The 26,163-nt window shown below is 36.6% G+C and overlaps 1 protein-coding gene across 2 annotated transcripts in view; it reads right to left on the minus strand.

Moving 5' to 3' along the window:
• The window catches only part of LOC131849602 (uncharacterized), a 71,088-nt gene that overhangs the window by 23,899 nt on the left and 21,026 nt on the right, over positions 1-26,163 (minus strand). For both annotated transcript variants that reach the window (XM_059199708.1, XM_059199709.1), the window contains exons 2-4: positions 20,516-20,723; positions 18,239-18,426; positions 17,721-17,816 (exon numbers count right to left, since the gene is read on the minus strand). In XM_059199708.1, coding sequence (XP_059055691.1) covers positions 17,721-17,816; positions 18,239-18,426; positions 20,516-20,687 — 456 coding nt within the window. In that variant the 5' untranslated portion in view covers positions 20,688-20,723. The remainder of the gene's footprint in view (positions 1-17,720; positions 17,817-18,238; positions 18,427-20,515; positions 20,724-26,163) is intronic.

The raw sequence follows: 26,163 nt of genomic DNA on the forward strand, positions 1-26,163 counted from the left end.
CCTGAAACACCAGGGGTGTCACGTGCGCGTTGGCGACCCTTAAGAAACCTTAACTCTTGAAGAACCCCATGCTGTAGTCTCGTGAGAAAACCTCGGCAGGAAGTTCATTCCACAACCAAAGTGTACGCGGGAGGAAGCTCCTCTAAAACCGCGCTGTTCGAGACCACTTAGAAAACTAAACATCTTATAAAACCTGAAGTTTCAAGCATTTTCAAATGACACATCATTTTTATTAAAATGTTACTTTCACTTAAAAAGGTTAGTCGACATCACAGAAGACCGATGAGCTGGCAGCTACCTCGGACAAAGAATTAGTCTAGCAATTCAAAGAGGAAACGCTGTCAGTATCTTCGGAACTACTACCTAAAGGGACTCCTTTTAATAATATATTTTAGTTATTATTTTATATTTTTATGGCTTTTTAATTTTAGGTTCTGAATTGTACAATTAAATTATGTAAACAAATTACTTTTATTGTAATAAACAATGTTTGCATGCAGACGTAGTGCTTGAGTCGATTTGGTTGCTCGCGAGTGTATATACTGTTGACAGCTTATAGTCCCTATTTCTACCGTTCATATCTGTTAAAGACTTCGTTGATTGAGATCAAACCAAAAAACGAATGGTAGGTTAGGTAGGTTGTTATTATAATTTGATAAGTTTTTTTTTAATCTCACCTTATAGGAAACCATCAAATAATGTAATTAAAAAAATCCAGTCATCAAAATCAGAAGGTATCACAAACTTACATAGCAATAAACAAATAATATTTTTCCAGGATCAACAAAACTTTTGCATAAAAACTTTTTCGTTCACTTTCCTTAATTTAAGAAGTTAATCGCGCAATTCTATATTTGAATATTCGGACAGAGAATTTCGCACGGCGCGTGGTGCGCGGCCGACGCGCGGACTCATGTACCACTGGCCAGTAGTTGCCTATCTGATAAGGCATAAAGCTGAATCGTAAACAAAGCAAATTAATGGTTTGCGATTTATTTGCGAATATATAATACACTAGCTAGCTAGGACGCAGTCGCGGGCACTCGACTTCGTCCGCGTGAAATATTACTTTATTTTTTTTAATAAAAGTAGCCTAAGTTACTCCTTAGTACATCAGCTACATGCCAAAGAAAGTCCCGTCAAAATCGGTCCAGTCATTTCAGTGATTATCCGAAACAGACACAAAATTGGGGAAAAAAAAATATTTTGCTGTACCGTATTTATATTCATATGCATGTAGTAAAAAACTGTTATTTCAATATTACAAACAGACACTCCAATTTTATTTATATATATAGATATAGGTTTTATATGACTTACATGCCATGAAGCCAAGACTTGATTATAAGGAAAAATTTCATTGCTTGTTTGTTTTTAATGGAGAAAAACCAAAAGGATTTAAAAAAATCTTCCCTTTTTGAAATGTACCTTATTTATAAGAGACAAAGGTTGTTTTTACGATATTGTTTTAAGATACATACAAAACTCATAAAATATTGAGCATCCAAGCGAAGGTTTTTTATAATTAACTAAATTACCGAATAAGTTGACGGCCCTCCTGATGGTCAATGGCAACGGTTGCCTACACACAAGTATAGCTCCACGGACATAGCGTCGCTCCATTTTTTAACGAGGGGAAATGTTGATACAGGACCGCCTCCCTTAATGAGGGAATTCGAACGGATACTGCGAGATTGTAACCCACTAAAACCGGGGGGAAGGGGATTGTTAGTAATGTGGATTGATAACCCCATTGCTAGCAATGTACCATGTCAGGTCGACCTCCACGCGGTTCCCCCTGGAAACCATCGTGTTAAATTCCTGGTGAATTTGTCACGATGGCCTAACTGACCTGACCTCATGCTCAACTTATCATCCTCCACTGGTGCCCCGCCAGCGTAAACCGTTAGCGCGGGCGGGCGCACCATTCCATTATCATCCACATAAAAAAAAAAAAAAAACCCACTAAAACCGGAACGGAAAGGGGATTATCAGTAATGTGGACTGATGATCTTATTGCAACGTACCGTAAAAAAAAACCCACTAAAATCGGTGTTCCTCACAATCGCGATTAGGCGCCGTCGTGCGCTTAACATTAAAAACCGCATGCCCACCGGTGGGTCACCGCAAACACAATACGGCCGGTATTGTGTTTTTTTTTTATAATAATGTAATGTTGCACCCTGCTGCGCTAACGGTTTACGCTGATTTAGGCACCAGTGGATGATGCTAAGATGAACATGAGGTCAGATCAGTTTACCCATCGTGACAAATTCACCAAGAATTTACCACGATGGTTTCCAGGTTGCACCGCGTGGATGTCAACCTGACATGCTTCATTGCTAGTAGAGTCCATATTACTAACCCCTTTCACCCCCTCCTGGGAACTACGGATGATCACGTCGCCCCTGGTACTAAATAATAAACGCTTCCTGGTGGCAAGGTTGCATGATAAAAAACTTAGGAATAGTTATTGACGATCTATTACTATTTCTAAGGTTTCTTTACGATGCAAACTTTTAATCCCATATTTATCTATGCTTGTGAAGTTACATTCACATTGAAGTGACTTTAGTATCTAAATAATAAATAACCGTACGGAAGGTTGATTTAAGGTTTGTAATCTTTGTGTACGATTTAGTAGAAGAAACTACAAATATTAAATATGTCTTGTTAAGATCTTATTATTTACTTACATTTGGCAAATAAAATTAATATTATTATTATTATGCATTTACCTGTACGTTTAGAGTAGTTACTTTTATACCTATGTACATTCACGTATTAATCTATACATCTATACATATAAAGAAAATTGGAGTGTCTGTTTGTAATATTGAAATAACCGTTTTTTACTACGTGCATATGAATATAAATACGGTATATACAACAAAATAACATTTTTTACAAATTTTGATATCAATCAAATAAAGCATATCCTAGCTATCTTAGTCGTTTCTGAGATTAGCGCGTTCAAACAGACAAAAATTCTAAAGATCATTGTTTTGGGTTCTTTAACTTTGAATAAAGTTTCACAATAATATTTTTTCTCATCTATACATATAAATAAAATTGGAGTGTCTGTTTGTAATATTGAAATAACAGTTTTTTACAATTTTTGTCTGTCTGTCTGTCGGTCTGTTTGTTCCGGGTAATCTCTGAAATGAATGGACCGATTTTAACGGGACTTTTATTGGCAGGTAGCTGATGTAATAAGGAGTAACTTAAGGTACTTTTATTTTAGAAAAATAATGTTAAATTACACGCGGACGAAGTCGCGGGTACAGCTACGAGTAGTATAATTATATGCGTGTTTGTGTGTGGTAGGTATGGACGGTGCCGCGTTAGAATCCATCATCAACATATAGACTGACGAGGTAACTCATCAATTGCAAATACCAATCAAGTTGTCATAACGATTTTGAATAATTACGATTTTGATTGAATTGATCTTTGTGATCTATAATATAACTAGCAAATTGCGCAACTATGTCTGCGTCACACAAGACAATATTACGATATTTGTCATTTATGCTTCGCTCCTATTCTACATAGCCTGTAACCTTCCTCGATAAATGGGCTATTCAGATATCTAAAAATTATGAAATTCGAACCATAACTTTCTCAGATTAGCCAGTTCTAGCAAACAAACTCTTCAACATTATACTATAGATAAAAAAAAGCTAGCTAACCCTCGTGTAACTTTGTCTACGTCACACAAGACAATATTGCAATATTTGTCATTTATGCTTCGCTCCTATTCTACATAGCTTGTAACCATCCTCGATAAATGGGCTATTCAGATCTCTAAAAATTATTAAATTCGAACCATAACTTTCTCAGACGTGCTCACAAGAACTTGCACATGGTGTTTGTGGACCTGGAAAAGGCGTACGATAAAGTACCCAGACCGGTTTTGTGGTGGGCCCTGAAAGATAGAGGAGTGCCAGTGAAGTATGTGGAGTTGATTCGTGCTATGTACAGTCAACCTCGTACATACGTTCGGTCGGCCGCGGGAAATACCAGCGAGTTCAGTGTGGCTGTAGGCTTGCATCAGGGGTCAGCTTTAAGCCCGTACCTCTTTTTGTTGATAATGGATGCCTTGACGTCGGAGATACAAGAAGAGGCACCCTGGTGCATGCTATTTGCAGATGACATTGTGCTCGTTGGAGAGGAGGGAGCTGAGATACAGAGTAGATTGGCGATATGGCAGCAAAAGCTGGAAAGTGGTGGCTTAAAGATAAGTAATTCCAAAACGGAATACATGTTTTGCGACTTTGGCGGTCTTTCTGGCTCTGCAGCCATATCACTAAATGGAGTTCCATTACCGATCTGCTCCGATTTCCGGTATTTAGGTTCACTCCTCCAAAGCAATGGCGAATTAGACCGAACCATAAAGCACAGGATTAACTCAGGTTGGATGAAGTGGCGGCAGGTTACGGCGACGACGTGCGACTCACGAGTTCCCCTTAAACTTAAGGGCAAAATTTACAAGACCATGATCCGGCCTGCCATTTTGTATGGATCAGAGTGCTGGCCCATAAAGGCGACGGATGAGAGACGACTGCATGCAACTGAAATGCGAATGTTGAGATGGATGTGTGGTGTGACGAGGATAGACAAGATAAAGAATGAATACATCAGAGGAAGTATGAAAGTGGCACCGATGTCAGAGAAGTTAAAGAGTAATCGTCTATCGTGGTATGGGCATGTAATGCGTAGGAATGAAGATCATATCCTAAGGACGGTGTTACATATGAATGTGGATGGTTATAAGGGTAGAGGAAGACCGAAAAAGAGATGGATGGACTGTGTGAAAGATGATATGGTGAGAAAGGGAGTAAATAACGGAATGACTGCGAACAGAGATGAATGGAAGAGAAAAACATATTACGCCGACCCCAAATAAATGGGATAAGGAAGAAGCAGATGATGAACTTTCTCAGATTAGCCAGTTCTAGCAAACAAACTCTTCAACTTTATACTATAGATAAAAAAAAGCTAGCTAACCCTCGTGTAACTTTGTCTACGTCACACAAGACAATTTTGCAATATTTTTCATTACAGCTCCGCTCCTATTCGTCGTAACGTGATGTGATATAGCCTATAGGCTACGACGAATAGGATAAGTATAAGTATATAGAGGATAAGTATATCCAACGCTACAGAATTATTCAATTCACATAAGTGGTTTCTGAAATTATCGCGTTCTACAAAAGAAAGTATTTAACTTCTTTCTTTCCTTCATTACATATAAAACAAAGTCGCTGTCGCTGTCTGTCCCTATGTATGCTTAAATCTTTAAAACTACGCAACGGATTTTGAAGCTGTTTTTTTAATAGATAGAGTGAATCAAGAGGAAGGTTTATATGTGTTATATTATAGAGAAGAAGAGAAAAACAAACTGATGATGATGTTTTTTATTTTGATTATAATGAGCACGGATCGAATTTATATAATACTAGCTGTCCCGGCAAACGTTGTTTTGTCATATAAATTAATAACGCTATAAAAAAATAGGGGTTGGTGATAGAAGGGTGAAAAGATAAGGTTGTATGTACTTTTTAATTTACAAAAAAAATATAAATTAAAAAAATTGCCCAAAAAACAAAAAAATCATGTTAGGGGTGGACACAACCCTTATCACTTAGGGGTATGAAAAATAAGATAGTAACCGATTCTCAGACCTACTTAATATTCATATAAAACTTCATAAAAATCGGTCAAGCCATTTCAGAGGAGTGCGGTAACTATCATAGTGACACGAGAATTTTATATATAAGATAATCAATGTTAAGTCACCATCAAGTATTTCTGCTCTTTCCGAAGGTTGACTTATGAGAATGCCTATATATAGCGTTAAGTACGCCTTATGTAGCATAATTTATGGGTCAATAAAGTTTAAATCTATTCATCTATACATATAAATAAAATTGGAGTGTCTGTTTGTAATATTGAAATAACCGGTTTTTACATGCGTATAAATATAAATAAGTACATACACCAAAAAAAATGATTATTATTTTTGTCTATCAGTCTGTCTGTTTGTTCCGGCTAATCTCTGAAATGGCTGGGTCGATTTTGACGGGACATTTATTGGCAGGTAGCTGATGTAATAAAGAGTTACTTAGGCTATTTTTATTTTAAAATCTTTTATTTTAGAAAATTAAAGATAAATTCCACGCGGACGGAGTCACGGGTACAGCTAGTAAATAAATAAATACAGTATTTTTTTATTGCGTTGTTTAGGCTATTGTCCTTGGATCTGTAGCATTGCGACCTACATAGATCTATGTGCTCGGCCTTTTTCAGAGTTCGCTACCTAGACCTGTCAGGGACATGAATTGTAGGATATTCGCAAAAAAAACATTTATGTTGATGATTGTATATGTATAATACTACTAACTGTTCCCGCGACTTCGTCCGCGTGGAATTTAACTATATTTTTCTAAAATTAAAGTAGCCTAAGTTACTCCTCATTACATCAGCTAACTGCCAAAAAAAAGTTCCGCCATTTCAGAGATTAGCCAGAACGAACAGAGACAAAAATTGTAAAAAATATTATTTTCGCGTATGTATCGTATTTATATTCATATGCGTGTAGTAAAAAACGGTTATTTCAATATTACAAACAGACACTCCAATTTTATTTATATGTATAGATATATATAAATAAAATTGGAGTCCAGATGGCGCTGCTATCACAGTAAACATTAGCTCCGTATGTTTTTGCTTTTTAAAAAAAATATACATCGTCAAGACCAATTACAACTAGTCAAAATTATAGAAAGTAGTCTAAATTCTTAGTGACAGTGTTATCTAAGCCTTGGACGTATTTAAAATGAACTTTTAACGAAGTGACAAGTCTCAATATTACATGCATAAAAACTTAAACTAATTAGTGATTGAAACCTGTGAAAGTAATTTATATTTCTTTTTGACAATCACTCCGAGTTCATAACTAAGCTCAAAAGTTGACGTTCCTTGTCACATATGTTTTATTGTATTATTGTTAGGAGCATTCAAGTTTAAATTTAATTTAAATTTAATTTATTAATTAATTTTATTGACATTGTAATAGTAGTGACATAATCTTGTAACTTAAAGCATGCTGTGGTTACCTATAATTATGAGAACAGTTAGTTTAAGAACATTAGAATTGTATAGAATGATAACAATTTTTCTATTGCTGTATCTTATGTTGGTAATCCTTAAAAATAAATAAATAAATAAATATATAGATTAAATAACATCCAAGTAAACCTGATAGTGTACGCTAGTTACATATAACTATTAAATACGAAGTTATACGTTATTAAAGCTGACGACAATTTACCCTAACAATTATTCTAACATTAAGCGGATTGATGCGTTTGCGCATGTCACCGCTAAAGACTTAACTTGTTTTTCTACACTAGTCGTCCCGACTTCATGCAGGTGCTCATAACTTTGTGAGTTTTGTGTAACATAATTTGCCCGTTGACAATGTATTCTGACCCCTCCGATCAATTCCCCGTTCAATTCAAACGGGGACCGATGTTATGACGACCTGAGCCGAGGTTCGAACCCCTAGTGGTGCCCTCAGACTAAAGTCGTATCCGTCAGGCGGGAGTTGGCCTTTAGCCGCTCCGTAAATCCTTTCGCGGATTTGGAGTGCCATCTGCAGTCGCCCTCTATCGTCCGGAGAAGCTGTAAAGGCCAGCTGTGGCCAAAAGCATTAGAGTAGTCCGAAAAAAAAGGTCAAAGTTTTGTGAATTTTCATGATATTTAGCATGTGACATAATATGGTTATGATGCGCTTTTCTTCCAGATAGTTTTACACTGTGAAAATCACGTTTAATGTGTTCCATTGTACGATGACATGTTCGTGAGTTAGCTTCGTAATTCGGTTTTTCATAGACTGTTTTCGAAATTGAATCCGTTGGCAAATCATAACTGTAGGGTCCTACACTAAGGACTTTTAAATAAAGGTGATTATGGACTGTAATTTCGTACAATAATGTAAATATAAAAAATGCAGAGAATAATAGGATATTGAGCGCGCGTGTAGTATTCGATGGCGAGATCAGAAGTGAGGGCTGGTCGGCTCGCACCCCCTCGAACCGCGCTCCGCAGCATTGCTCGCGGACTCCAGTCCGGCGAGCCGACGATGTCCTAACATAACCACTATCTTTTTGTGTTAGGTTCGGTACTAAAGGCTCACTATTGTCAATAGTCGGATAACTAAATTTATTCAGTGCGTCATTTATACAGGACGCAGTCCGAGATTGGGATAGACTAACCAAGCGACTAGAGCGCCATTCAGATTTCAGTGTCGCTTTCACCACCACTGTTTCTAACGGGTAATTAACAAGAAATTTAAAATTATATAAATTTTAAGACACAAATACCCCTTCTATTAGTCCTCGATAAAACGGTAGTACATCACTTTGCTCTATTATCCATCGGAACGATTCATATCAAACGGCGATCTAAATTACGACCTGAGTGGATGTTGGAACTCTTGGCGGTTCACACTAGTCGTATCTGTCATGCAGGAGTAGGCTTTCAGCTGCTCCATAAGTCCTTTCGCGGGTTTGGTGTGCCATTTGCACTCGTCGCCTATTGTTCGTTGAAGCTGTAAAGGCTAACTAATACCAACGGTATTAGAATAGTTCGGAAAAAATGTTCTAACTTTTTACTAATATTATAAACGCAAAAGTTTATAAGTATAGATGGAGGAATGCTTTGCTTTATACATCGGAATAATACTATTTAAATAGACAATTTGTAAATTGGGCGAAATATAATGAAAAATGTCAAGTATTTGTGATGCAGAAGAAGTTGCGCGGACAAGCTAGTTATCAATAACTTATAGTAAGTTAACTGCTCTGTCTAGCTAACTGTGTTCTGATTTAAAGGAAGGTTATATTGAACACCAAAATAACTAATTTTGATAACTGTCAAGGTAAAACCGTCAACCTTTGTTTAAGGTACAAGAGCCTATAACAAGGTTTTGGAAGTGTTGCAAACTAGTCACTAGTAGGTACCAACTAACGGATCCAAAGACAAAAATACCAATTTGAGGTGTCGTGGTAAAACACAATGCTCTTGATTTGAATCATTGTCAAGGTAAAAAGGGTGGATAAAGCTTTATTTAAGGTACAAGAGGCCGTAGAATGAAAATGCAAGTGTTGCAAACTAGTCACTACCACAGGTAAGTTCTTTTACAGGGATCGCATGACAAAATTACCACTTTGAAGTGTCGTGGTAAAATAATGTAAATACAACGCTGGAAATAAACAATCCCATTGAATGCTGTGTATTAAGTATTACAAACGGTGTTTAGTGGAATTGTCTGTTAATTGGCAACAATCAACAACACTACCATGTTATTAGAGTTAATTTGTTTAGTTACAAAGTACCCGTGGTTTGCGTGGGCGAGACATGTCCATTGAGTAAGATGAAACACCCAATGACATTTTTCGTCCTACGTGACTAATTTGCCAGGTTTTAATCATGATTTAAAGGGTCAACCGACAGGATTCTCCCATACATATATACTAGCAGACCCGACCACGCGTTGCTGTGGCTAACAGTTTCTTTATATATATAAAAATAATTTGCAATAAAATAATATTGCGACTATAAATTGAGATGTAAGCTATCCTTTAAGTTGGATCAAATCGCACACATTGGTTCACTAGTTTAGGGGTCCATCGCGGACAAACAACGTGACCAGTAATTTATATATTTAAAGAATATAATTTCTATATTAATCTGTTTTATATTTCAATAATATTTATTAAATAGCACCGCTTTATTATCTCTGATCAATGCGATGGTTTAAGTCCGTCATGTATGTTACAATTTTGTATGCAAAAGAATAAATAAAGTAATATTTGTAACTTTTATTTATTTTATATTTTCTCAAATACTCCTTTTGATGATTAAAGTTGTCATCGTCATCATCATCTCAGCCTGAAAGAAGTCCACTGCTGGAAAAGGCCTCCCCCAAAGATCTCCACGATGATCAGTCCTGCACTTCTCGCATCCATCGCCTTCCATCCATCATTTATCGAATTTGACCAGATCGTCGGTCCACCTTGCTGGAGGGCCTTCCCCATGCCTAACGATTAAAGTAAAGGTCATTAAATAAGAAATTACTAGTACTAGGTAGGAGAATATAATGTTGTGGCCCCATTTTTTCCATCTTCCACTGGTGCCCAGCCAACGTAAACCGCTAGCACAAGCGAGTGCATTCCATTATCAATTTAAAAAAAACACGCGGGCGGTATGCATGCTAGCACCATTGGGTTCAGACGACCTTGACAATGCACATTACAATGATTCACGGTCTTGGCTCATTATATATTGCATACAAACTACTAAAGGACGACAACCTTCATACGAACCAAAAGGAGCTTGACTAATGTAATATATATCTTATATATAAAATTCTCGTGTCACAATGTTAGTTATCATACTCCTCCCAAACGGCTTGATCGATTTTTATGAAATATTATAAATGCATATTCAGTAGGTCTGAGATTCGGCTACTATCTATTTTTCATACCCCTAAATTATTTTTTTTATTTTTTTGACATAATATTTTATTTTCATTTTATTATTATTTGGGATTGAAAAATACTTACAACCCTAAATTTTCGCCCTTCTAGCATCAACCCCTATTTTTTGATAGCGATTTTAATTTATAATGCAAAACAACGTTTGCCGTAATTTTTTGTAATAAGACAGAACAGGTTTCAACGGCGAGAAAATATGAAGATATTGCATGTAAAATAGTAAAAACAACAATTTTATGTTCCCATACAAACTGCTGATATCTGTAAACAGGGTTGCATTCAGAGATTATTTGCGGAAATTAACTTCAAAAATCCTTTGATATATTAAATTTTGAGGCGGAACGTAGTTAGCGGGGTCAACTAGTTAATTAATATTAATATCAGCTTGTTTACCATTTCAGTTATAACAAACAAATATTTTTATATCTTTGTCTTACTAATATGAAGGCGACAGTTTGTGAGTATAGATCATCATCATCATCATCATCATCGCAGCCCGGAAGACGTCCACTGCTGGACATAGGCCTCCCCCAAAGATCTCCACGACGATCGGTCCTGCGCTGCTCGCATCCAATGCCTTCCCGCGATCTTGACCAGATCGTCGGTCCACCTTGCTGGAGGCCTTCCCACGCTGCGTCTTCCGGTCCGTGGTCGCCACTCGAGGACTTTACTGCCCCAACGGCCATCTGTCCTACGAGCTATGTGCCCTGCTATGAGTATAGATGGTAGTTTGTTACTATTTCACGCAAAAAACTACTGAACGGATTTTGATAAAACTTCACAGTGATATAGCTTGTACATCAGAATAACATATAGGCTATAAATTTCATGCGCGTGAAACGGCGGAAACAGCTATAATTTGTGTAGTGAAACATACGGTTAGCCTAATGCCTAAGTTGAGATGGAGGCGGCACCTCCAGTAGTCTCATTTTAGAGTGAAACCGTTAACCGGGACATGAAACAGGTAACCGGGACATGAAACAGGTTACCGGGACTTGAAACCGGTAACCGGGACCTGAAACCGTTAACCGGGACCTGAAACCGTTAACCGGAACTGAAACCGTTAACCAGGACCTGAAACCGGTAACCGGGACCTGAAACAGGTAACCGGGACATGAAACAGGTAACCGGGACCTGAAACAGGTAACCGGGACCTGAAACCGTTAATCGGGACCTGAAACCGGTGACCGGGATCTGAAACCGGTAACCGGGTCATGAAAATGGTAACAGGGACCTGAAACCGTTAACCGGGACCTGAAACCGTAAACCGGGACCTGAAATCGTTAACCGGGACCTGAAACCGGTAACCAAGACATGAAACAGGTAACCGGGACCTGAAACCGTTAACCGAGACCTGAAACCGTTAACCGGGATCTGAAACCGTTAACCGGAACCTGAAACCGTTAACCGGGACCTGAAACCGGTAACCGGGACATGAAACAGGTAACCGGGACATGAAACAGGTAACCGGGACGTGAAACCGGTAACCGGACCGTGAAATCGGTATTCGTCGAGCTGAGTCTTAGATGTCATGGCCGCAATTAATGTGCAAAACTCGCTCGCAAACAATTTGCGTGCTTTTTTCAATGTGCTCCGCATTCTAATAGTGTCAAAGACCGCTAGTGTCGAAATCGAATTTCTCACATAGGGACCGGCATTTTTTTTTTATTAATTACGTATATTTTTAAGTATTTTTTTAGTGTACAACAATTTGTGGTAGACATTATTTAACCCCTAGATTTATTTCAATTAAAGTGGGTGATGACCCAGTACGAACGTGTAAATTTACTTTTGTTGAAGAGTAACCCAGTCGTGGGCATGCGGCCTTTAACGTGTCAAATCGAGAAGTTTTTGCAACTTTCCACTCACTGGTTGTTTCAAATTTCCTTTGATTGTTTCGAGCGAGGCCCGGGGAGATTGCCCTGTTCGCCACGAGTTAATAGTGTTGAAAACACATCTATAGTAATACAGTGCATACTCCATCAAATTTTTTTTTATTACTAATGGGATTGCGCTTGGTCTTACCTCATCTGATGGTAAATGATGGCAAGATCTAGGATGTAGCGCTTACCCAGAAGAAATCTATTCACCATAGACTTGAAGAATCCGGGGTTGTATTTCTCCGGGAACACAAAGGCTGGAAGTGTGTTCCACTCTTTGGCAGTGCGTATAGAAATTATTATTATTTGTATGTTTCGCTTTCTCAACCTTTTTGTTGGGTTTTTACGCGTTGTGGCGTATACCACACTTACGGGCCAAAACCAAGAAAGTGCAATGGAGTGTGTCTGTGTGCATGTATGCGCATTTGCGCGTGTGAGTGCGTGTGTGTGAGTATATATTGTGAACCTTTTAATTGTGATAGGTGATTTGTCATTTACGTCTATTTCCAGAAATTTTCGTAATATTATTATTAAGGAAAATGTGTGAGAACATATTTTCTTTCTTGTCTATTAAAAAACAATTAACACACGACAGAAGATGACAATCCTAGCATGTGGTAGCCTCGTGTGCCTACACGTGTACTTGATAGCATCTTAAATTCCATAATTCTCTTATCAGTTAGTTGTACCGTAACTTAATTGTCACCTTCCTATGTAACAGAACACAAATGTCATGTCTCTATGAAATAATTATTTTTTTAGACATGTGCACTTACGATCGTTCTCTTATATATAAAATTCTCGTGTCACAATGTTAGTTACCGTAACGTCCTCCGAAACGGCTTGACCAATTTTTATGAAATTTTATAGGCATATTCAGTAGGTCTGAGAATCGGCTACTATTTTTCATACCCCTAAGCGTAAGAGTCCACCCCTAACATTTTATTTATTTTTAGGACAAAATTTTATTTTTCAGAAAGTCGCATTACAAATTATATACAACCCCAAATCTTCACCCTTCTACCACCGACCCCTATTTTTAATAGCGATTTTAATTTTTTATTAATGGCAAAACAACGTATGCGGGGTAAGCTAGTATTATATATAAATACTAGCTGACCCCGTGAACTCCATTCCGCCTCAAAATTAAATATATCAAAGGTTTTTTGAAGTTTAGTTACGCAATAAATTTCTGAACCCACCCTGTTTGACAGGTGTCAGTCGTTTGTATGGGAAAATACAATTGTTGTTTTACTACTTTACATGCAATTTCTTCATATCTTATCACCGTTTAAACATTCCCTGGACTTCCACGAAAATTTCAAGACTAAAATTAGGCAAATCGGTTCAGCCGTTCTCGAGTTTTAGCGAGACTAACGAACAGCAATTCATTTCTATATATATAGATATATAATAGTAACTGACTCCGCAAACGTTTTACCATATAAATTAAAAGCGCTATTAAAAAAATTGAGTTGATAGTTGCTAGAAGGGCGAAAATTTAGGGTTGTATGTATTTTTTAACACCACATTACAAAAATATAAAAATAAAATATTGTCGACCAAATAAAAAAAATATTTAGGGGCTCCTTATCATTTAGGGGTATGAAAAATAGATAGTAGCCTATTCTCAGACCTACTGAATATGCATATAAAATTTCATAAACATCGGTCACGCCGTTTCGGAGGAGTATGGTAACTAACACTTTGACATTGATACTATTTTGATCAAGGCAATTATTGATCATAAGGAATCTGTATTACGTGATTATTAATAAAGTGTCATGACATCTCAATGAGAACATTAGAATACATAATTAACCTTTTTTTTATTAAGTCATAAACTATATCTGAATATATATCCGCACGAGAATCTAAATATATATAACTCAAAGGTGACTGACTGACTGACATAGTGATCTATCAACGCGCAGCCCAAACCACTGGACGGATCGGGCTGAAATTTGGCATGCATGTAGATGTTATGACGTAGGCATCCGCTAAGAAAGGATTTTGATTAATTCTACCCCCAAGGGTATAAAATAGGGGATGAAAGTTTGTATGAAATTTGTCAATTTTAAACCGATCGAGCTGAGATTTTGCATGCATTAAGCTATTATGACGTAGGCGTCCCCTAAGAAAGGATTTTGATAAATTCCACTTCTAAAAGGATAAAATAGGGAATGAAAGTTTGTATAAATGTTCTTAGATTTTCGACTGGTTGAACTGAAATTAAAGATTGGAGCTACTATGATGAAGACGTTCGATTAAATAGGATTTTGATAAATTCAACCCCCATGGGGATAAAATAAGGGATGATGGAGGATGTAAATGTATTAGTTTGAACCTATCAGTACCTAATGGAACGAATAAATTAAGACGAACAAAATAAATTTTAGTTCTAAATGTTGACAATAGATTAGTTAAGAATATTGTGTACAAAGAAATTTTGTAGGCCCTAATTTTTTGAACACGCTAAACAAAAATAAAGCCGCAAAAACTATACCTGATTAATAATAATACTTCTTAACGCGAACGAAGCCGTGGACAAGTTTATATATAAGACATATAATACGTGAAACAAACATTTTGTACATTTTTTTACAAAAATTATGCGGACGGACTGTATGAAATTTCGCACACTTATAGTTTATAGAATATAGTCTTTGACAATAGTAATGTTCAAACTTATAATTTAAATTAATTAGGGTCGAAATTAAAATTATATAATATAAAATTAATTTAAATTATAATGTATGTTACAAAAAAATATCTAAGTATTTATTATCAGTTGTCTAGTACCTATCGGGGATGTTATGGATATGAAATTTGGGATACGGATAGGTTTCGGAAATAGGAATCATTATTATACCGAATACGGATTCGGATGCGGATATGAAATTATTTCGGATTATCCATAGTCATTCACATTATACATTACATTAGTCCGCCATATGTACTTTTACCTTGGTATTGTGTGCATTGAAGTTATATAAATAAATAAATAAATTATCCATTAGTTTCGGATAATTTCGGTTACGGATATTAATTTTTTAAGGAATTTCAAAAGTAAAATACAAATAGCTAATAAAATGTTTATGTAACGTGTCTTAATTAAGCTCCGCCCCTATCCGATATTATCCGAAACTTTTACTTCGGATTCGGTTACGGTTACGAATATTTTTTATATCGGAAATCCGATAAGTATCGCTGGTACCTATAACACAAGCTCTGCTTACCGTGGGACTAGACGGCGCTGTGTTAATTGTCCAGATCAGTTATTTTATTTAAAAGTCTATGTAACGCAATTTTGGTTCATATACTTTTTGACGCTGTCGCCATCTATTGTCAAGCACTCTTATTAACAACTAGCTGTACCCGCAACTTACTACCCCGTGGAATTATACTTTATTTTTCTAAAATAAAATAATGTTTCCAAAATAAAAGTAGCCTAAGTTACTCCCTATTACATCAGCTAGCTGCCAAAAAAAGTCTCGGTAAAATCGATTCAGCCGTTTCAGAGATTAGCCGGAACAAACAGAACGACAGACAGACAAAAATTTTAAAAAGTATTTTTATTGTGTATATTCCGTATTTATATTCATATGCGTGCAGTAAAAAACGGTTATTTCAATATTATAAACAGACACTGCAATTTTATTTATATGTATAGATGTATAGTTAGATTTATCGCGGTTTCCGCGCCAAATATATAACCAATGTCTTATTCTGATATATAATCTGTATTATTATAAAGTTTTATTGAAATCCTTTGCGTAAAATAGTAACAAACCTCCAAGCACCCGATCAAACTTTCTCGTTCTTATCCCGCGTCAAATTTACAGCCTGTGTTATCCTGTTGTATAAGCTATATTTTTAAAAACTTCGCGTAAAATAGTAACAAACATCCATCTATCCTTCCAAAATTTCGCGTTTATAATATTCTTAAGAAGTAAGACAAACAGTGCCATCTATGTAAAGAAACAGAAACAATCAATCAAGAAGGCATCTACATATCTCATTGTAGTACCGTAATAATTAACAGATGGCGCTAAATCACAAATAATATTTGTACTGAAGTTAAAAATTTCATTGTTATTCTTTTTTTTATAGAAAACAAATGAGGGATGTTATGCGTCTGTGTTTATGTGGCAACGTAACTACTAAATAAATAAGCGAAGGTTGCATTCTTTCTGGATTGAAAGCTGACGTAATCGAGATGATTTTCAACTGGCACGTATTTTTTTTAAAGCATAACAAATATATTTATTTATTTACATTCCGTAGTGTAACTATAAAGGTTGACATATAAATATTATAGGAACACTATGGCCCCTGATGGGCAATAAGTTACAATGTGAGGTAGAGCATTAACAGACTTTAAATATTTTGTATAATTTCTGATCTATGTGTATATATACTGACTAGCTCTTGCCCGCGGCTTTGCTCGCGGTAAATTATCCCCTTAGGGATGGAATTTATCAAAATCCTTTCTTAGGGGATGCCTACGTCATAGTAGCTCTATGCATGCAAAGTCTCAGCCCGATCGGTTTAAAATTAACAAAGTTTCATGTAAACTTTCATCCCCTATTTTATCCCTTTGGGGGTAGAATTAATCAAAATGCTTCCTTAGCGGATACCTACGTCGTATCATCTACCTGAATGCCATATTTCAGCCCGATCCGTCCAGTGGTTTGGGCTGTGCGTTGATAGATCACTACGTCAGTCACCTTTGAGTTATATATATTTAGATTTTATTATTTATAAGTAGTGTTAGGGTTCACATCGATATTGTCGAAAAATCTGATATTTTATATTAAAAGAAGGTTTCATTATTACTCGGTATCGTTAAACTAGTTGCATATAACCCCCACTCATATCTTCTCTGTATAAAAGGGAGGGTTTTTGTAGGCCGCGGCATTCGGTCTTTGAGCACAGGATGTGCTGCTTGTATTTTAATTGCTAAAGTGAATTGTGTTAGAGACATAGTTAAATTAATGTTATATAGTTGTTATTTTATTATAATACATACTTTTACTAGTACATAGAGTTGATATATCTAACAGTAGTTGTTTTAAGTTATGTATAAAATAAAACTGTGATAGTTTTATTTTACTATATTCCAGTAGTTTGTTATATAGTTTCATCGACATTGCCAGTGGATCAGTTCAGTCTTGTTTTATTTCTACATATATAGAATAAAATATTCAAAAATTCCCGCGGGTGACTTCGCGGGCATAGCTAGTTTATATAAAATAGCTAGGGTTGTACTCACCTCTGCCCAGAAGCAGACGATCAACGACGACCCCGACATAAGCAACGGGTAGTAAGCTGACAGTAGACTGGTCGCCCATCCCTCTTGGAATGCTGACTGCAATAAAAAAAAATTGTTATATTGAAATCATTCTCTATTCTCCCAAGTTTGAAATTAAATGAATCTGTATTAATTGTTACATATTTGTTGCCTCTTATTTGAATAGATGTACTTCAAGGGTCTTATATCGGTCCCTTCTAATTTTCTATAATAATTTCCTTCCGAGGTTTTTTGTAGATTTTTTTTTAAATTGAATTTGAAACATTGACACTTTCATGTTACGTTTTTAAGACAAATAGTTGGTATTACAGCAATTTAGCTTATACATCGGAGTAACATATAGGCTAATAAATTTAACGCGGATGAAAACGCAGGCACAGGTAGTCATATATAAAGCTACAGTGGTGAGATGATGCCATCGATCTACAAGCGACCAAAATGGAGTTAGAATCTACCTGTGGTATTAAAATACCACTTACCGGCGATACGAAGTAAGCGCCGCGAATGAGGGACGCCAGAAATGCGACAAGATACAGCATCTTCTGCGTCGTCACTTTACACGCTCGGAGGAAGGTCGGCGCCTTCAGCCGCCTGTACTCGGTTACGATGCATATCATCAACTGCACGGCACACACGAACGCAACCAGCAGGAACACGCCTCCAATACCTGGAAAATAAAAAACGTGTCATTTTTTAATGAGAGAAGGATGATAGGACCAGTGGCGGCTTTAGGAGGCGACGAAGGACAATGCCTCGCTCATGCAGGGCCTCGCGCAACAACCAAAGCAAATTGTAAACAACCAATGAGTGGCAAGTTGCAAAAACTTCCCGATTTAAGCATTTAAAACGTTAAAGGCCGCATGCCCACCGGTGGGTCACTCCGCAACGAAAGTAAATTTACACGTTGGGACCGGTTGATCACCCGTGGGCACTTTAATTGAAATAAATCTAGGGGTTAAATAATGTCTACCTCCAATTATTGTACGCTATAAACATATTTAAAAAATAATATACGTAATTAACAATAAAGATTATGCCGGTGTGACAAATATGGTATTTCAATACGATCTTTAAAGTGTTTATCCAAATGAACAAAATTAACGACACTAAAATATACAATAAAAAACGATATAAGAAATGTAAAATAAGTCTCAGCGGAAAATTTCCGCATAATCATTCGTATCACGAGCGAATAATCACAAGCGAACACTCAACACTGTCGTATTGCGGACTCCTTACACTGAAGTTAAATCTATGTTGGAGTCGTAACAAAAATGCCGAATGTTTATGCAGAATTGTGCGAGGATTCGAAACCGGATATCGGATGAAAGACGCTGTTAGCACAGTCAAATCAAAATAACTTTATTCTTGTAGGTCTATTACAGGCTCTTATGATATGTCAAATATACCGTCAGTTCGGAGTGCTCTTAGCTGGAGCACTCCGAATTGACAAGAAACTCTGCTATTATTCTTTTCAAATTGGCTTGTATAAGTTTACTAAAATATAGATTCAGCTTAAAATTTAATTAGGCAGAATATAGTGATCACCAGCACATGCTATTCCATTTTTTACAAAAGGAACGTTACATTCATACTTCGTCATGCACAGATAACATATAATACAATCTGTTCTTATGTTAATCTTAATAACAATGACCGTGTTTACTGCTTAGGCAGGGTGTTAATGTCAAGATATTGTATGTAGAAGATATCTATAAGTTTGATACTAAAATAGATAGTTTCATAAACATTCGCATGAATGTTGACGTGTTAGATAATGCAGTTCAAGGATCAAATAATAACCGTATGGAACGCGCTGGATACGCACTTTATCATGACACGAGATAATACGCATAATTTTATCCAGTCTTTCTGCGGATATTTAATCATGTATCTGCTAATTCTCATACCCACTGTATGTGTACTAATTGTTACATATTTGTTGCCTCTTGTTTGAATAGATGTACCTCAAGGGTCTAATATCGGTCCCTTATTATTTTTTATAATAATTTCCTACCCATGTCTTTTGCAGAATAAACATTAACATTTTCAAGACAAATAATTGGTATTATACTAATTTATTTGGAAATAAATTTAGGTCTGTTATAAATTATACATTAGTAAAAATTTACTGTCTTGTGAGAATTTGTGTATCTCAAGGTTCTAACGTAAGGGACCAACCCTTACTATTGGGATATACTAGGTTCTTTGAGAAATTAACACTTTAATTAAGTGTTATGCTAGCAATGTCAGGTTGAACTCCACGCGGTTCCCCCTCTTGCGAAACCATCATGGTAAATAGTCATTTGCCAAGATGGGGTTGTGCCTACACTTGTAATATTCCTGTCAACGCTTGAGATACTATTTGTATATATAACAATAGCATATTAATATAAGGGGCCCTTCAAGTATTACATAAGCAGTTTATTACAATTATTACCCCCCATCCACCTTGTCAGCAAAAGTAAGCAAAGCTCTTATCGCCATGCGTACGTAAACATTTTTCAATTTATGTATTGTTTTTTAGCAAAGACAATGTGAGGGTTGTCATTTCCGCAAAAAAGTAAATAACTGCCGATGACGTAATCATCATCTACACTCCCCCAGCCCCATGTCATTTAAAATAAGCAAAACAAATACCCCCTCCCCCATGGTGCTTACGTAATACTTGAACGGCCCCTAACATTGTATACCTAAAATATTATCTACTTTGCCTAAAACTCTTTTTAAATGGCAAGTTTATCAATAATACTCACATGCATGATACGGCATGTTAGGGGCGGCGCACTCGTTTCCCGCATATCGTATCTCACACAGACACGTCCCGTTCATGCAGTCGCCGCGTCCGCTGCAGCTCAGCGCGCAGCCGGCGCCGCGCGTCGCTGCCGACATCACAGCTTCAGCGTAGTACGCCAGAAGCGAACGCATCTTATGGGCGGCGACGGCGACCGCCGCTTCTTGGAGCTGCAACAACGGAAGAATAAATCTCATTTTACAAGTTTATTAGTCGTATATATAGACGTACTCGGTGATCGGGTTAAGACACCATTTTACTTCCGAAGGTTCGATTCATGTCACGATACAAACATCTGTTATTTATGAGTATTATTATTTGCATTGGTTTGGGAATTTTCCGTGTATATTACGCACAGCCTGGTATTAGATGGAGCTGTGCAAATGGTCCTGGGTGTTAATTACTATCGCTAGGTTATTGTAATGCCTAATTCATTAACTTGTTTATAACAAATTTCCCCACATACTCAAATCAAATCAAAAAAACTATATGTATGCACATCTTCAGATATTACAGACTCTTATGTCAAATTTACCGTCAGTTAGGAATGCTTTAGATCTAAGATGAACTGACAAGAAACTCAGCTCTTATTCTTTTCAAATGATCTTGTACACGACCAGAAAAATACAGTTGGAGTCGTGTCATATCAACAACTAAAGAGATCGATGGATAATCGTGGACAATAGTAAGAACTCCACCGACAAGAGCGTGACTCTTAAATTATGAATGAAATTAATTAAAAAATTTTTTTGACCCAGCCAATTAAGCTGTTGATGAGTCATTCAGGACAAGTCTCTTCATACATCGAGATAAATTAAGCACTTAACACACTAATATTTACTACCAGTTCATACTAGTTTTAAAAGCATATTAAGACGTGTCATTTGGCTTAGAGCCAATAGGAGAAGGGAAAGTTTTTAAATTTAATCGGTATTATTTAGATATATAAAGGCATCTATTGTGGCGCAGTTTGGTCATCGAAAAGTCAGCACTGGGCTTCCTACCTCCTACTAGCTATACCCGAACTCTATTCATTGCCTGATGATTCCTCGTTAAGAGGCGAAACGTGTTGGATGTACATTCAACTAGCTTTTGCCCGCGGCTTCGCTCGCGTTAATTTATCCCCTTAGGGGTGGAATTTATCAAACTCTTTTCAAAGGGGGTGCCTACGTCATAGTAGATTTACACATGCAAAGTCTCAGCCCGATCAGTTTCAAATTGACAAAGTTTCATACAAACTTTCATCCCCTATTTTATCTCTTTAGGGGTAGAATTAATCAAAATCCTTTCTTAGTGGATGCCTACGTCATAACATCTACCTGCTAAATTTCAGCACGATCCGTCTAGTGGTTTAGGCTGTGCGTTGAGAGATCACTACGTCAGTCAAAAGTCCTTTGAGTAATATATATAGAATATTTAATAACAGGCGGAATTCTATCACCAAAATGAACGTCGTAACGTTTCCAGTAGCAGTGTGACCTCACACATGCAAATGATAGCGTTATTAAACAAAATAATATAAATCCATTAAGTAGTAGTAATGGACTTCCGCAAAATAAACTACAATTCGACGAAATATAAATATTGGTATCATCGTGGTATAATCCAACACGCAAATGGGATTGTGAGAGGCATTGTCACCTGTCGATGTTGTGAAAAATACAACACTTGACAAGTCGATATTTCTCTCCGTACATTTGAATCCAATGCAGCAAAGAGCGAACCCATCTCCGTCTCTCGGATTACTTTGTTTTTTATTTTTAATTAAGCATTTTGGGCTATTGTCAGGTGCTAAAACCTGTAGCACTGCGACCTGCATCTACAGTAATCGGCTTTTCCTCAAATTTCACGACCCATCGGGGACAATAATTGAAGGATATTCTTAGGTGCGATGGTTTATATATCCTCAGGATACACTGTATAGTACTGTATACTTTCCAAAGAAGATATTTCGTTTATGCACGAGTGGGCTGTTACCACATAGGAAGTGATTATTTTGGTACATATATTAATTAAAAGTAGGCTGTGATTATTTTGTTATGTAAAATCACATGTTTAAACAAATAATAAACTAGCTAAGCAAATAATATTCAGAACTTTTGTAACTTTGTAAATTGAAAATATTCCAAAAACAGTAACGCAGACGCAATCGCCCGGGCCGCCAATTTGAAATAAGTAAAAAATAGATTAAATTTCAATGGCAGACAATAGATACTGAATCACCGATACTGCTACTACTCAATAAAGTCTGTTGTAATCTAATTACTGCAATAGCAAACTGTTATCAAAATCCTTATCAGTGTGCGTATAGCGCGGCCTCCGGTTTCATTAATTATAAACATTTGTATGTTTTTAGTACAGAGTCAGTATTTAATATCACTTTTGTTTTGATATGTGTGTTATGTGACGGCTTTGGTGGTCCAACGGTTTAGCACAAAGCCTTAGTTCCAATAGTCGCGGGTTCAATTTCTCGGACGGTATAAACATTGAATTTATGAGTACGATTGTTTGATTTGGAGAGTTTTCTATGTATATTTTTACAGAATAAAACAAAGTCGCCGCCGCTGTTTATTAGCTTATATCTTTTAAATTACGCAACGGATTTTAATGCAGTTGCAGCAATAGATAGAGCGATTCAAGAGGAAGATTCATATGTGCAATACATGCGTGTCATAGTATAGAACAAGACGAGAATTTCAAAGATTTGTAAGTGAGGGTCGTAAAGTAATTGCGGGTCGTTAATGATATTTAAAATATATATATGCATAATTATTTATCTACTAATGCACATAAGCTCAGCTTAGCTTGGGACTAAACATATGAGATATGAGCAAACCTATCGATTATAATCTACTACAATAGTGAATTGCAACACATCATCCCAGCTTTATCCTTATGCTATCTATTTGGGGTCGGCGTAAAATGTTTTCCTCTTCCATTCATCCCTGCTCGAAGTAATCTCTTTATTTACTCCCTTTCTTACCATATCATCTTTCACACAGTCCATCCATCTCTTTTTCGGCCTTCTTCTGCCTTTATAACCATCCACATTTATATTGCTCCCGAATTGCAACTGTGTCACATTAAAAACAGCTGAAACTGAGTGTAAATATTCAACAATACGTTCATTGTACTATTTGTATTAAAGGAAATGAATTAAATTAGTTTGGCTTTCCTCGGAACGTATCAATCTTTGCAAAGATTGATGCATTCGGTTCAAACAATTTTAATATTTAAAGCTACGTACATAAAATCCTTTTTAGCTAAATGTTAGGTTAAGTAAGCAATTTACTGACATTACCTATCCCCACAGTTTTGTAACATACGAGAGTGGGATCATTGAACTCGGCACGATTTTCTATTTATATATTTCCGTAAGCAATGTAGACTAAATAGGTGTCCATCTCAAAATAATCTGGGCTCAACACATACGACGGCCTCGGTGGTCTAGTGGTTAAGCATACCGCTTTGCTTTAGTTGGTCGCGGGTTTGATTCCTCGCACGGTGCAAACATTTATGAGTTTAGATCAGTTAGCCAATCGTGACAACTCGAATTGTAATTTATGGCCCTCTTAAGGATAACATTTTAAATGTCATTTAGTCGTTTTACAAATTTTAAATGTCATATTATTTATATTTAATCTAGAGCCTAAAAAATAAGTTTAAAGCTTTTAAAAGCTTTAAAAATAACAGTACTTCAATACAAACTTCCATCACCACATACCACTAGGCTTGCCACATGGCCGGGAAATCCGGGATTGTCCCGGAATTTTGCGTCCCGTGTCCAGTAATTAGACCTTATTGTCCCGAATTCTGAGAACCTACTAGTTTTATAAACAAATTAACGTCGAATGCGCGGCTGGCCTACCTGAGTGCGGGCGGCGCGTTATTCATATTTAATGTGTTGATTTACTACCAAAGTTTTAAGTCTAAACTGCGTCTTAAAATTATAGCTGTCAGTAATTACCTACTATGTACGTAGATACCTATCTAATAAAAGTATGTATTTGAGAATAAATGGCATTTTCCTTTTCAAATACAAATATAAATCCTTTGAAATACGAAACTAGACACTTTTTACTATGACAACGACCCGACACCGTTGTCCTAGAATTGTCCCGGATTTGATGTTTCTAACAACCCTACACACTACACCCACTATATCACATTTTATGCAATTTCATTGTACTATATTGGTTTTGTTTATTTTGGCACCATTTGTGACATTAACATAATTTCTAAATTGATCATTATCACCTTGAACTTAAGGAAACTGCATCGATGCTATGAATAAAACAAACACTTTAGCACTACCTTTGATCTTTTTCCGTTGACTGTGTACACTAACTAACTTCAAAGTAACCTGCTTTTATATTCAAAGAACGCTTTGTATAGTACGTGAGGTCATATGAAAGAGTGAAGTTTTCTGGTATAGAAAACCTAAGTGACTTTTATGACCTTGTGCTCGGGTGATTTAGTGATAATGGAATGGTGCACCCGCCTGCGCTACGTGAAGTTAAATGAAAGACTGACGGTTTCTGGTATAGAAAACCTAATTGACTTTTATGACCTTGTGCTCGGGTGATTTAGTGATAATGGAATGGTGCACCCGCCTGTCCTACGTGAGATCAAATGATAGAGTGACGGTTTCTGGTATAGAAAACCTAATTGACTTTTATGACCTTGTGCTCGGGTGATTTAGTGATAATGGGATGGTGCACCCGCCTGCGCTACGTGAAGTTAAATGAAAGAGTGACGGTTTCTGCTATAGAAAAACGAATTGACTTTTATGACCTTGCGCTCGGGTGATTTAGTGATAATGGAATGGTGCACCCGCCTGCGCTAACGGTTTACTCTGGCGGGGCACCAGTGAAGGATAAGATGAGCATAAGGTCAGGTCAGTTAGGCCCATCGTGACAAACACACCAGGAATTTATTACGATGGTGTCCGGGAAGAACCACATGGAGGTCAAACTAGTACATTGCTATGGAGTCATCAGTCCACATTACTAACTATCACCTTCCTTTCCTTCCCTTCATTTATTTAATACTAACTATGGCCGCGGTTTCACCCACGTTAAATTTCAATAAAAAAATAGAGCCCATGTGTTATTCTGATGGATAAGCTATACTAATGTAAAGTTTCATCAAAATCCGTTCAGTAGTTTTTGCGTGAAAGAGTAACAAACATCCATACTTACAAACTTTTGCATTTATAATATTAATAAGATTCGTATTGTAGTTAACAACATGTGGGATGTTTACAAACAAACGGACGCTGAATGTAGGTTAATTGGTTACTACAAGTGTAGACTAGTCAGTGTTTATATATGTCCTTAAAATAGCTTTAATAAAACTAACGAACAAATCGCGTGCTTGCGACTACAGTGTGTAAATACTTAAATAGAAATTATTTACGTATTGTCAATATGAAATTACTAACTGCGCCCGCGGTTTCACTCGCGTTAAATTCCGATATAAAATATAGTCTATATATAATCTGATGAATAAGCTATATTACTGTAAAGTTTCATCAAAATCCGTTCAGTAGTTTTAGCGTAAAAGAGTAATAAATATCGATACTCACAAACTAATTACGACGGCCTGAGT

The sequence above is a fragment of the Achroia grisella genome, unplaced genomic scaffold, assembly GCF_030625045.1.
Source record: "Achroia grisella isolate CSIRO2021 unplaced genomic scaffold, CSIRO_AGI_Agris_v1 utg660, whole genome shotgun sequence".
NCBI lineage: Eukaryota > Metazoa > Arthropoda > Insecta > Lepidoptera > Pyralidae > Achroia > Achroia grisella.